Consider the following 15,629-nt stretch of genomic DNA (forward strand, 5'->3'; position numbering starts at 1 on the left):
GCCCTTTGAATTGAGGTTCATAAAGCATAGCTATTAATGCAGTAGTACTAGAAGAGGGTGACCTGACAAGACAGGTTTTAGCTTAAAAGAGTTGAAGGTAGATTTTTTATTGTTGAATATGTATATTGACCTCTTTAATTTTTTGTATCATTAAGTTGCTGCTTTATGAATGTATAACACACACCTCTTTTCATTCTTATCCAGAACTAAAAGGTATAAACAGTGAAATGGCAAGTTAACTTGTATGTCATACAGTAGAGAACGAAAATTAAAATTATCATCCAGAAGAAAACATTTTTTTTTTTTAATGGACTTATTACTCAAAGATCTGTACTTAGTGTCTTAAGTCATTTTGTTAGTTTTTTTTTGGTGCTTTGTGGCAACTGATGAGTTAAGCCTTTTTCAAATGATTTTTAGTGTGTTCTTATGGTGTGCTGTTACACCACTGTCCCGGATAAGGGGAGGGTTGAGTGCTCTCAAACATGTTTAAACCCTGTACCAAGTCAGTAGACTGTAATTCAGTGGTTGTAGTTGCTGTCTTATCATATTTGTTTTTTGTTTATTGTTTTGTACATACCGGTAAATAAGTTTGAATTATTTTACATTTTGTCATATTGGGGCCTTTTATAGATGACTGTACGGTAAAGGTTATGTTCATTGTTGAAGACTATACGGTTCACTATAGTTGCTTACATCCACATTCTTTGTTATGCTCATTGTTGAAGACTATATGGTTCACTATAGTTGCTTACATCCACATTCTTTGTTATGCTCATTGTTGAAGACTATATGGTTCCCTAAAGTTGCTTACATCCACATTCTTTGTTATGCTCATTGTTGAAGACTATATGGTTCCCTATAGTTGCTTACATCCACATTCTTTGTTATGCTCATTGTTGGACTATATGGTTCCCTAAAGTTGCTTACATCCACATTCTTTGTTATGCTCATTGTTGAAGACTATATGGTTCCCTAAAGTTGCTTACATCCACATTCTTTTTTATGCTCATTGTTGAAGACTATATGGTTCCCTATAGTTGCTTACATCCACATTCTTTGTTATGCTCATTGTTGAAGACTATATGGTTCCCTAAAGTTGCTTACATCCACGTTCTTTGTTATGCTCATTGTTGGACTATATGGTTCCCTAAAGTTGCTTACATCCACATTCTTTGGTTTCAGGTGGATATTTATCTCATTGACAATCAAATCACATCTCTTTATTCTTATATTATACACAAAGCTGTTACTTAATCTACAAAATATTTTTTTTTTAAATAGCATAAAAATCTTGTGACGTGACTTACAGCCTCCATATTAGTTACATTCCATACTTTAACTGTACCGTCAAAACTGGCCGTGGCTAACAAATCTACATCATCAGGACAAAATATACACTCAAATATGGTTTCTATGTGTCCCTACAATACACAAAAGTAAATATAGGTAAAAATATAGATAACACTAAAGGCTCTTAAAAGGACATTAGTTACAAATCCGACAACAAAAGTCAAATATGAACAAAAATTTCAAACATTTATAAAAGTGGACAATTGAGATAATACTTTGCTACTAGAAGCAGGCATGGGGCGAATTACATTGCAATGTAATGCATTATATTACAATTACTTTGACCAAACCATGCATTATATTACAATTACAATTACATGCATTTATCAAAGTAATGCATTATATTACAATTACTTTTGCAAAGTAATGCCTTGAATTACACATTACATTTGAAAATTTTATTAGTGAATAGAAAAATTACACATCTTGAAAAACAACTAGAAGTCACAAAAGATTCTAGCATATGCAGTAACTGTTCCATGAATTGAATATAAGTATACATGTAAAAAGTCTATTTAATTTGACTTTTACAATTTTTAATCATTTTAACTTAATGTTGACTTTACTTTTATAAATATATTTTTTGTTGTTTTTTTTTTAATTTTAAACAAAATATTTAATTACTGTGAATTACTTCCCTAATTATAAAATAAACATAGACCTTAATTAATGAACAATTGTCTAAATGGTGAAAATATTGATTGTTAAACAAACTAATTAGTGTTTTATAACAAAGTTTAATTATCTTTTATTTAAGCAAAACAAAGATATTCTTTGATCTTATGACAACAATACAGCTATGCTTTTCAAATATCAATCTTTTTATGCAGGAAAATGTATGAAATAAGATGAAATAAAGAATATATTCTAATGATTAACATTTTCTTAGTTAATCAAGAAATCTTAAATTTGGTTTAGTTAAAACTCCAACAATATGTTAAAGATGTAGTATGTGAAAAAAGTAATGACATGTAATGCCATGTAATGCATGAAATTACACAACTTTTTGCTAAAGTAATGCATTATATTACAATTACATGTAATGCAAAAATTGCTGCATTACACATTACATGCAATTACTTGGAAAAATGTAATGCATTACCATGCATTACAATTACAAATTTGCATTACCCCATGCCTGACTAGAAGTAAGTTTGTTTCAATTTTGTTAAAATAAGCTCAAAAACATTGCTGATGTATAATTGACTTGCAAGTAAAAAATTAAACTTCTTTTGAATTGGTATAATTTTATATTCATGGGACCTTTGATTTAACCTTTGATGAAGATGGGTTGTGCATGCGTTCATTATGTACAGTGATTGAAATGAATGTCAGATTAAAAAGTAAAACTAGGGAAGACCGATTTTGTTGATGGATTCCATGCACAATTAGTCTTATACAGGTTATGAGTTAATGATTCAATTTAATTTATATGTTTAATCTATGAAATGAGATCAAACAGAACTAAAAAAAATTGACTTTTTACTGTTGCACATGTTTACCTGTTTATTTGTAATATATGTTTACCTGTCTGCTTATATATAGAAGGGTAACATGCCCATCAACAGTTTTCATGGGTCATGTCTATAGTTATTTAGAGGGCATCCAGTCAGGAATACACACAAAATGAAGATACATCATAATGATATTCAGAAGTTATGTATTTTATTCTATGGTACCTTCATTGTTTTTAATTTTGTTTTAGTATATATATATATTAAATCAAATTTGAGAGTGAATAAATACAGTAGGCTTGAATTTGGCAGCTAATACCCCTTTAAGAAAAGAAAATATGCTTCATGTGTTGTTTAAAGTTAACTCATTTATGATTGTAAGCAACCGTTCATATTGCACTAAAAAACAGAAGCATGCCCTGATCATTTTTACAAAGAACAAATCAATAAACGGCTTTGCTCTGTTGTTTTATAAGTAGTTTGTACTGAAACTAACAATACATGAAAAGCATAAGTAACAGCTCAAAATAGCAAATACCAATTTAACTTCCATTAAACATTTAGCCCGTTAAATAAATGCATCAACCTAAGTCAATAGTCTTCAACTGATAATTGTCTACTACAATACAAGCTTCTACTAAAAAATAATCCTTTTTACAAACCAAACAAAATAATAAATTGTTCAGGTTAAAATGAATCAATTGAATTGGACCATCTGTAAACAGTAGCTTAATGTACTGTCTCGTTCATTCAAATATGATTAATTTTGTTAAAAAAAACAACATTAAGGATATTGCTAACCAATATAAAAAAAAGGTTAAAGTAAATTCACACAAAATATAAAATCATATATAAAAGTGTCATGTATCAGAGCTGAGGCTTATTTAATGAGTCCTCAAAATGAGTAGGGAAGTACTAGATGTTTATGTAATAGTAGTTTTCTTCAATATAACGTTATGCCAAAACATTAGTGACTATAAAAGACTGTACAATGATTTATTTGACAGCTACAATCCTGAACTAAAACCAGTTTTGAATAATTCCGACAATATGCGGATTTCTTTACTATTCAGTAACCTAGGAATAAACCATTTTGATGAAGTTGATGGAATATTATCACTATCGGCAAACATTAATATGTCTTGGACTGACCCTTCACTGAAATGGAACCCTATCGACTATAACAACATTACAGAAATAAGTGTGTTCAAATCAACTGTGTGGTTTCCATATTTATTACTTATAAACGATGTACATAAGATTCAAACATTCGGGGCCAATAGTTTAATCAAAGTCTTGGTTCAACATGATGGAAATATTTCTTGGATGCCAGGGGATATCATAAATTCCAAATGTCCAGCTAACATAAAGAAATTTCCATTTGATGAACAAGAATGTTCATTGACATTTTTAGTATGGGATGCAGCTTGGCAAGTATTTACACAACCTGCAGAACTTCCTTATACTGATCTTTATGCAACTCCGAATCCAGACTGGAAAATATTAAGTACAAAAGTTGGAATAAATAAGCTTTTCGGGAATTCGTCATATGAAATCATACTTAAAATCAAACGAGTACCACTGTATTATAACATCCTTGTATTTTTACCGATCGCTCTTCTTTCTTTCTTGAATCCACTCGTCTTTTTACTTCCACATGAATCCGGTGAAAGACTATCATATGGAGTGACCATATTGCTGTCATTTGTCATATTTTTGACACTGGCATCAGATAAAATACCAGCTACATCTAATCCTATATCATTTCTCATTGTATTTATTGTCATGGTGTTTACAACAAGTGCTGTTATTATGTTTTTTAACCTGATAAACTCTTATTTTTTCCATAAACATCCGACTGAGATTAAAGGATTTCTACAATACACGCTACTGACTGTGTGTAGGAAACATAGAGAGAACCAAGTAATGCCATCACATAGAGATATTATTACCTACAAAGACTTAGCATCAGGATTAGACAAAGTTTGTTTTGTATTGTCTTATGTTGCAATGTTCCTCTTAATTGGTGTATATTTCATTGTATTACTCTACTAATTGAAAATATATGATATCTGTGTCTCAACTGAAAAACAATTTTTAAACATGTATATATATTTGAGTTATAATGTGGGGAAATGTTTCTATTGAAAAGATATTTAAATATTGCAAAAGAATTATCCCTTTATGCATTTATAATTTGTTTCCCAACTTTTGGTCTGTAGCACTTGTGAGGATTCATTACAGAAATACAGGTTGTTCACACTGAAAATTAGTTTTTGTAAGATGTATCTATATGGATTTCTGTTACTGTTACCCATATAGAGCTATACTTAACTATCCTTTACCCTAACCCACATCTACCCATAACCATAAATATTAACCCTAACCATAAAGTATAGGAACCCTTAAAGTAAAAGAAGGCTATTTATACTACACTTTATTTTGTCTACTTGTCCTCATTAATAAGCCTTTAATAAAATGTGTTGCAGACTTATTTACATTTTGCTATTATCTTGGGAATGCCAAACTCTGACCTTTAAACTTTATAAAATAATTTAGTTAAAAATAAATAGAAAAGAATGCATATAAAATCAATAAAAGACATCTCTCTATAATTATCTTAAAATCATCAAGTCTTGTATAAAACTAATCAATAATTATCTTTAAAATATTTTTTTCTTGCAATGAATCCTTAGAATTTCTTATATAATTGATATATTAATATCACTAGATAAATGGCCCGAGAACACAGTTAATTCGTAGTGCATTTCTTTTAGACAATAAATTCAAATTAAAAAAATCGCACCTGCTCTATCTCAAAAAGATTTTTACAGTGTAGTGTACTACTATTGATACAAATAATATCAAAATTATAGAAACTTCTACCAGCTCTAACTCAAAATATTGACAATTCTGTGTTAAGGGGGGCTACAATTCAGTTTGACAGCTTCAGACATTCTAATTTTTGACCTTTTTTAACTGGACCAAATCACTACTTAACATAAAGATTCAGCACCCAAATTTTTTTAACATGTAATTTCATCCCCTTACTTAATATTTCATGCATAAAATATCAAGAAATAAATTGGGAAAGTGTATAAAAAAAAGGCAAGTTATACACTGTTCACACTAGGGACTATATTCGTAGACAACGAAAACCAAAGGACGATAACTGTGTCCTTGGACCTAATAGGATAGAAAGACTTGACCAATTTTAATAAAACTTTGCATGACCTAAGCTTAGGAAATTATAAGATAGTTGGCCAAGTTTCATGGCCATAGGATATATATTATAGAAACTAGGGCCATTTTAGTATTGAAATTTGGATGTTTATTTTTGACGTTTAAATCAAATATTTTCAACTGTCAAGATTTTGGCCTAAAAAATTTAAATATTGCAAAAATTTGCTTTTTAAATACTCCAGAATGTAATGTAATAAGTATTAATAGCAACGGAACACTCATTTGATTTATCAGATTTATTACAGTTATTCAAAAGTCAAATTTATGTGAGCCTGTGCCTGAAAATAGAGATTTTCGAATTAAGGGAAGCCTTACATAAACATGCATTTTTTTCAACCAATTTGAAGTTTTTGAAGTTTTTTAACCATACATTATTCTTCCATATATATTAAATGTACTTTAAATGTAAAGAAAAGTTACAAAAAGCATACCACATGAGTATAAAATGGTCTTAGGCCATGTAAGACTGAGAATTATATAGAGTCGATTTAGGCCGTAGCCCATATTTACATATAAAAATGCACACAGAGGCTATAAGAAATGGAAATTTGTTACTTTTTGCTCATTTCTATGCTAAGATGTCATGATACAAGAAGTCTAATTGCAAAAGGACTCTTGAATTCAACTTTTTTTTGCAGACAGTATGGTCTGATGACCAGTTTTTCACTTTTCAATGGAAAACTTGCATGTAGTTTTAGTCTCAATTGGCATATATTTGAACCACTTACTATCCTAAAGAAGAAAATTATGGTAGCATATGAAATGAATAGGGTGTACTGATCATTTTAAAGTGTTTTTTTTACAGATTTAGTGAAATATTTGTGATGGACTACAGATTATATGTACAAAGCTCTTCACATTTCACATACATCAAACAGGCCGTTTAACCAGGGACATAAATACAAATATTCTGCACATTTTTTCTGTGATAATCTACTTTTCTCTAGATTCAGAGTTCACAAATGGTTAATTAAATTTGATTTTAGCATAGAAACACAAATATCAGGAACATAAAATACTGTCAGATAGAAAGTCAGCATGGCTCTTAGGCATAAAATGGAAACTTAGCAGCTTTGAAATGCTTATTTAGCCGTATAATGCCAAAAAGGGACATTTTAACAGAATTTCTGTCAAACAAAGATGTAAATCCTTTACTTTTATTGAGTTTGACCAATTGAAACCAGCAAACCATTCAGGAAAGTTGCCAAAGTACAGAATCTACATTTACGGAATTCATCTCTTAGGCCCGAGAACACAGTTATTTCGTAGTGCATTTCTTTTAGAGAATAAATTCAAATTAAAAAATCGCACCTGCTCTATCTTAAAAAGATTTTTACAGTGTAGTGTACTACTATTGATACAAATAATATCAAAATTATAGAAACTTCAACCAGCTCTAACTCAAAATATTGACAATTCTGTGTTAAGGGGGGCTACAATTCAGTTTGACAGCTTCAGACATTCTAATTTTTGACCTTTTTTAACTGGACCAAATCACTACTTAACATAAAGATTCAGCACCCAAATTTTTTTAACATGTAATTTCATCCCCTTACTTAATATTTCATGCATAAAATATCAAGAAATAAATTGGGAAAGTGTATAAAAAAAAAAGGCAAGTTATACACTGTTCACACTAGGGACTATATTCGTAGACAACGAAAACCAAAGGACGATAACTGTGTCCTTGGACCAAATGTTGTTCCAATCATATACCAAAATTACAATTTCACTGAATTCTTTTTTACCAAGTATAATAATAGTTGTAAAAAAAAAGATGTGCTGGTCCAGAAATTCAAAGTTTTTCTCAAATAACTGTTAACAGGAAATACTGATGAAAATATTGTTTTCACAGAAAAAAGGTTACCAAAAGTAAGGTCTAGGTCCATAGACTCAGACTATTATTCCTCTTATATACAGCGAAAAGCGAGTTACTAATGTGCCAATTTTTGCTTGAAATTTCTAGAATATGAGGACCAGTTACTGTTACTTATGAATCTAGTTTCTAAATTATAGAAATGACATATTAATAAGAAAATTATTGTCATATTTTGCTGTTTTGAGGCAAACAGAGATGGAGGTTTGTCAAATGAATCAGCAATATCGTCATTCTGTCCATTAATTCCAAATATCTCAGACTTTTGCTCAATCTGAACTTATCTTGAATTTAGGTCAACTGAAATCAACAAGTTACAATGCATGAAGGGGATCATAGAAATTGATTCTAAAATTGATAAACCTTTTTTATTCCTTTGAAAGAAATTTTATGTCCAAAGTAAGCTTTGCTACTACTTAACCTGAAAACAAAGGCGTTGAAATGTGATGACTTCATATTCCAGCACGCATATCTTTCCTGGACTTTCCACATGGTAAAAGAACATAAAAATCAAGATTTCTGAGACTTGATTAATCAAACAAAATAAGAGTATTTTTTATAAAGATAATAGCAATTTGCCGTATTTATGCAACGCATCTGTTATTGCATAAAATGCAAGGTAATGGTAACTGGTCCTCTTCCAGTATAGCATTACAACATTACATTGTAACACTTAGTTTAGACTCTTACACTTATCTAACTGATAATAATTCATCATTTTTTTTTTTAAATTTAAGAATCTGTGACCTCACTGTTCCTTGACTTTAATAGCATGTCTTAATGAACATATAGTTTGTTCTTATGTTGAGCTGTTACATCACTGTCCCAGTCTAGGGGGAGAGTTGAGCGCTCACAAACATGTTTAACCCCGCCACATTCTTTATATGCGTGTCGCAAGTCAGGAGCCTGTACATAGTTCAGTGGTTGTCATTGGTTCTTGTCTGTCATATTTGTTTTTTGTAAATTGTTTTGTTATGATTTATGCCGTTAGTTTTCTCAATTGAATTGTTTCATATTTTTCATGACCGGACCTTTTATAGCGGACTATACAGTATGGGTTTTTCTAGTTGTTGAAGGCTGTATGGTTGCCTATAATTGCTTACATCCACTTCATTTGAACTTTGGTGGATAGTAGTCTCATTGGCAATCATACCACATCTCCTTATTTTTATACTTTGACCAAGTTGATATTTAACGGAGTTTGTTGGAAAAGATTCAGTCTTATCTTTCTGTGAAGATTTTTTAAAAGTTTATAAAAGGAGAAAATAAGTGCCCTTGGGGCATATATTTCTAAAAAACAACAAAAATCAAAATTAATTAATTCTTTTAAAAATATGAAATAATAACACACCAGCTGTAAACAAAAATTTCATTAAAATTTGGCCTTACCAGGTTCTCCTATTTATCAGTTAGGGGAGCCATTTGTGCACATCAGAAGTTTATGTATTATTCAAGTTTCTAGCTTAAGTCAGATTCATTATTTTTTGTATGAGGAAAGTCAAACTTACTTGCATGAGTGAGAAACTTGTTTGGTAATTCAGCCAACATTATCGATTTTTTTAAAAAGGGAGTTAACTCTTCAAGTGTTGTCTATAGATTTCTTACTTGGACAAATTTATCAATGGTAAAGAGAGATAACTTCTGTTAATTTGATTCTTACTTCAACAAATAAGATTAATTTTTGTTTCAACAAGATTGATTCTGACTTGCATTAATGGATGTTTATTATATGTGTGTGCATTACTTGAAAGTTCTACAACAAACCAGACATGAATATGATGCAGTGAAACACACAATGTGAATGCACAGTGATCAATTAATTCTTCAGTAAAAACAATTGATTTCAAATGACAAAGTGGCTGGAGAAGATAACAATGTGAAAAGTCTTGTGTAGTACAGGTAGATAATGACAACAAGAACAGGTGCCAAGAGATAGAAATAATCTTCATCTAATCCTTATAAAGCTTAGTGAGCTTGGCAAAAATGCAAAAGACCCGCCTCAATTTCTTGGCAGAAAAAAGAAATTGGAATTCTATTTTCACACAGATATTATAAGTTAATTTTAGTTTTCTTGTTTTGAGTTTAAACTAATACAGATGTGGCATGCATTCCAAATTTCCTCATCTGGCTCACTGCTTTGAGAACTAGATTTTTTTTTTCCTTAGGAACCCTTCTCATCTAATTCCAAATTTAATAAATCTAGTTTTCTGAGACTTTTTCCTCCGCTTTACATCCCTACATTTAGAAAAATCAACAATCATTGAGAAGACATTAGTAGGAATATGGCTAAGCAAAAGCATTAATAATCGAATCCTACTTCTTTTTTACCTGATAATTATTTCTAAAATATCAAAATTGATTTAGATACCCTGAACACATTTTGACCAATTCATACATCTATCAGTCTTTAAACAATTGATACAAATGTTGTTTCAGCATACATGCATGTATCTCATAGTATTCTTAATGGTTTGTGAACTTTAGAAATTGTTTAGCCATCTTACCTTAACAGAATTAGAGTTAAAAAAATGTCTGAAAGTTTTTAACCTAGCCTTTTCTATGGTATTTCATTTACAAGGTAAATCTGTATTATATACAACTCCAGGAAGAAGACATTGTTGGTCTCTGAATACAGGCCATCATCGTTCAATGGAGATTCATACATTTTACTCCCGATAAAAGGAATCATTAATGAGGTTTTTTTTGTACATTTGCATATGTACTAATGTTAGTGAGTTACATTTAAAATGTTTTTGTGTTTTCATATAAATAAAAACACATTATCCTTTGGCATATTAGAAATAAACTAATTTTTTTCTAGCTTGTTTTTGTTTTATTTCCTTTTATAGGGAGAATTCCTCTCAAATTACTCCAAAACTTAGTGATGCATACAATTCTTCTTAATTCACTTATATTTTAAGGGGGCATTAGCTGTCAAATTCATGTTCACCGATTTGACTCAAATTTTCATATTTCATTAATATTATACTAAAAAGTATATCCAAATTACAATATGTCTGAAATAAACAATTAACAATGCATGGACTTGATAATATATATCAACATTTCGTGTGCATTTTAGTCTAGATGCCATCTTATTAACCATCGAGATGACCTCCGAAGACAGTCTACGGTCACATATCCCGATATAAACATAAAAATAAATATAAATAGATACCAACCTTGTGCAATTGGACTTTCCCGGGTCTGTTTGATTTCATGTTATAGGTTAAAAAATAAGTTAATCATCATTTTTACCTGTATAAGAATAATTTTTTGTGGATCGAATAAGTCAACGAAATGGTTCACCTTTGTTTCACTTTCAATGTTGACATTCTTTTCCTTTTAATGGCTGAACACGACTAACACATGCGTTACCAATCCCTAGTTAATGGGTTAAATTGAAGGTCACATGAATAAGGATTCAATGAGGTCGAATCATTCATGTGCAAGTGAATAATTCATCAGCAATGTTTCTTAGCTTATTTATTGAACTAAACTGGCTGCTAAAAGCGAAATTAATATTTCACTATTTCACTTTCATTAATGATTGAACAAAAAAAAATCATATTTTTTATATCTCGTAGCTAACACCCCTTTAATGATGCATGGTGAAGTTAGATAAATTATTAAAGATGTCTTTTCTATTAAAACACACATGTCTTGAAAAACATTAAAATGATCATGTCACAGTGTTCATGTTTGTCCTGTGAAAATTCAATCCGATGATCATATCTTAAATGTACAATGTTTAGAATGCTACTGTTAAAGTTGGCACAAAGATTATTACAGTATGTTTTTTAATTAGTTTTCAGTATACTGTAGAAAATACAGAAATTATTGCGAAGTTTTATTAATGTGAAAATGCTAGAGTATCAAGTTCGCCATTATAAAAACTTGCATTCATAATTTCAATAGAAAAATTTTTGCCAGTGTTCAATATTTTGCAATAATAAATAAATGTATTAATTTCTAAATTTACAGTATGTCTGTCCAGATAACCCACAAATGCATTACCGTAATCGGGCTTATATAGTTCGCACTGGTGTATTGTCCGCACCCCCTTCTCGCCACGAAATTTCAGGTAAAAAAACTTTTTGTAACTGTTAGAAAATGTCTAATGAAACTCCAGTAATTTCAATTCGTGTGTGGTCGTTTGTGGTATTTTCATGGAAAAACCTGTTTTCCATCATCAAATAGAAGTTGAAACTGCTTGTAAATGATTCTAGAATACCTCACGAGTGTTAAAATGTGTCAAAATCACACAAAAAACAATTTAGAAACTTGTGTATGTTTAAACCGGAAGTTCGAATAGCACGTGTAAAAGAAAATAAAGACAGTGAGAGTGTACGGAAAATCCGTACTTAATAGATATCACTAGAATACGACTTTGAAAGTATAACCGTTCCATCCTTGTGTAAAACAATGTTTAGTATATCTATCACATTAATGTTTGGAAGGATCTTAAGCTAAAACAAAACACATGCGTCAGTATGAAACACCAAAACGGAACGAATAATCGATTACGTTTTGTAGTTTATACATCATAAGCTGGTTCTCGGTTGACTTTTATGCTTTTTTCGTTCAGTTAAATTCAAGCAGATTCAAGTTTTCAGTGAAAAGAAACGAGAAATTTGTAGTGAAGCATTTAATTTTTTAATCTATCAGTATATATTTGATATTGAATAAAAATAACATATTACTATGGATTAGGTAAAATTATTAGTTTTGAAAATGATAAGAGCGCCCTCTACAATATCAATAACAAACATGGCGGAACGTAAACAAACCACCTCGTGAAATCGATTTTTTTTCTTATTACTTGCTTATCGTACTCTATAGTCCGCACCCTGTCTGGCAGGTTCAATTTTGGAGAATAATACCGCGGACTATACAAGCCTTTTAACGGTACATCACAATCTAACAACATAAAAAAAAATAACAATTACCTCTTCTCGTAAAAATTTCCACTTCTTAAGTCCAAGATCATACAAGCCTACTCCACCATCATGGAATGTACACAGGATTTGTGCCGGAGGAACAGCAAAATGTGCCTGATTCACCATGGCAGGAGAATCAGCGGCACTGGTAGATGACACATGTCCTTCTCTACTGTCTTTGGACTTCATTATTTTAGTTGTTATGGCTTGTAAAGCATGTATACCTGTCTTTTTTATTTTGATAGTTTCTATTGGTTTAGACATAGAAACATTCCAAATTCTTAATATTCCACTTCTTACATCTGTAAAATAGAAAAACTTAATCTTAAAAATTAAATATATACGAGATATTATTTTTCACATCTTCAAGATTGAGTAAATGATTTTTGTCACTTCTTTTTATAACACTTGGGTCTAAACTTTTCCTGACTTTTTTTTACCATATTTTCTTTTTTTAATGTCTTCTTTTTGTTTTTGGAGTGCATGTGTTTCTCATTGATATCTCAATAATCTACCTCAATATCTCCTTTTGCTCATATTGATATCTGGCAAATCCCATTTACCCTTTTCTAAACACTTTTATAAATATGCTATCTTCATTTTTACATCGGATGACGGTAAGGGCATTCCGGTGTATTGTATCCACAGACAGTTCTACCCACGTGACTTTCATTTTTGACTGATAACCGAACGCAAAATAACATTCCTTATCGCTTGTTATATATCAATTTCATCAATAAATATTCATGAAAATAATTTTTAAGAACATAGATAAATGATATGAAAATGTTTTGTCGTGAGAAATATATATATATATATATATATCAATAACAAATCAAGAATACCGAAAACTTGAGTTAACGCATGCAGAAGAATATCTCAAGAACGTTTTACAGGAAAATATGAATGCCTACTCAAATCCAAACTATTAGAAAAATCAAATTATTACAGAAGAGTGTCCACCATGCACTTCCACTGTATTATTATTAGAATAGTAGAATAGAATGATATACAAATGGATGAAAATTATGTATACATGTAACTGTTATATACAAATATTAATAGAATATATAACAACAAACCAGAGTATACTGATTTGTATCACTACAATATAATAGTTATTACGGTGAGGTTGAATTCCCTGTCATTTATTCATCATCCAAGCACTAACCTGTCTTTGAAAAAAATATATCTATGTACCTTAACCTCACTTTCAGGTATAGAGATGTGATTTTTTTTTCTGAGACAAGTGCTTGTGACCATCCACAAGAACTTGCGGTCATTCCATGTTCAGTACTTCAGTACTTTGATTCTGTAGTGTGATGTGTTATACAATACCTTTGCCTTAAAACATAAACCTACCACCCGTAACAAATATCCCAGGAGCGTTATTTATCCAGGACATAGCACTTATACTGGAAGCAGCACTAGGTGGGGTAAATTTCATAATTACTGACTGTGACTCCGTGTCAATCAATCGTACACCAGCTCGAACATTACACATTATTAAGTAGTCTGTAGATAGAGGGTCCCACTGTAGACTAGACACTGGGTCCTCCATCTCTGAATCATCTTCATCTTCAGGTCCTAATGTATTTTTGTAACTTTTACCACCTTCAAACAAGACAAACTGATAGACTTAGTAAAATAAAACTTCCTACAATTATCATCTGAATTCTATAATGGCAACTCTTGGTAATGTTTGCTAAGCATTTAAATATAATATGTAAAAAAGTTGATTATTAGATCTAACAAAAACTGTGCTTTTTATATACTTTATGGTTTTACTCTTTGCTCTATATTTTTCATTATTTTATCAACTATTTTCCACAAAACTGTAAGTTTCAAAGATTATAAAAAAAATCCTATTTTGATAAAGTTTACATTTTAAATACAGGTACTAACCTACATTACAAATAGATATAGCACCATTCTGATGACCAACAGCTAGCCGCCCTGTATTTTTTGGATGCCACCTCAACAATAAAATACTTGAAGGAAACCCTGAAGCTTCCCTACATGTCTTTATCATCAGTCCATCTTGGAATTTCCATATTTGAACAGGTCCTTTCCCACCAGCAAAAGACAATGTATCTAATTGGTCATAGCACCAACCAATGGCTTTAGGTGTGTCAGCTGTGTCCATTCTAGCAACCAATTTTTGATTGGCCACATTCCATATAATAACCTTTCTGTCAGCTCCTGCACTTGCTAAGAAATCAGGGTTCCTTGGGTTAAAGGCTATGGCTGTTATAGTTTTCTTGTGCTCTGACATGATGGAAACCAGTCTAAATTCTTGGAACTTTCGATCCAACTTAAACAAACAATTTGGATTATGAAAACTTGTGGCTAATAATTTTTTAGAATGATTGCAGTTCTTATGTATTGGCATTATTTAAATAATACATGAAGACATATAAACAGTTAAATACAAGTATAACATATATTATATCAAAATCCCTCTGGAAAAGTTGACCATACAGTAAAAATGTTCTGTAAGGTTCCTTTGATTTTGAACCCGTAAACATTTCATATATTAAGTTTTTCCCAAATTTTTTGACTGGATTGTATTTAATAAAGTTTATCTACAAATGTGTTGTGTGCAGAGAACTGACACATGAATGTTTTTTTCATTTTATCAAAAAGGTCTAGATCAGGCAAAATTGACCTAAGACAGTTTTGGGTGCATATTTATTGTATAATAAAGTATGACTTAATATAAACATTCCAAATAGTTTCCACTTTATAGTTTAATTTTTCTTGAAT

The 15,629-nt window shown here is 30.6% G+C and overlaps 1 protein-coding gene across 1 annotated transcript in view; it reads right to left on the minus strand.

Annotated features, from left to right (window-relative positions):
• Window positions 1-15,629, minus strand: part of LOC127714955 (WD repeat-containing protein 17-like) — a 71,470-nt gene that overhangs the window by 45,869 nt on the left and 9,972 nt on the right. Inside the window, exons 3-6 of the mRNA XM_052220976.1 lie at window positions 14,769-15,177; window positions 14,226-14,477; window positions 12,873-13,165; window positions 1,308-1,421 (exon numbers count right to left, since the gene is read on the minus strand). Coding sequence (XP_052076936.1) covers window positions 1,308-1,421; window positions 12,873-13,165; window positions 14,226-14,477; window positions 14,769-15,177 — 1,068 coding nt within the window. The remainder of the gene's footprint in view (window positions 1-1,307; window positions 1,422-12,872; window positions 13,166-14,225; window positions 14,478-14,768; window positions 15,178-15,629) is intronic.

This window comes from Mytilus californianus, unplaced genomic scaffold (genome assembly GCF_021869535.1).
Source record: "Mytilus californianus isolate M0D057914Y unplaced genomic scaffold, xbMytCali1.0.p SCAF_9, whole genome shotgun sequence".
Taxonomy (NCBI): domain Eukaryota; kingdom Metazoa; phylum Mollusca; class Bivalvia; order Mytilida; family Mytilidae; genus Mytilus; species Mytilus californianus.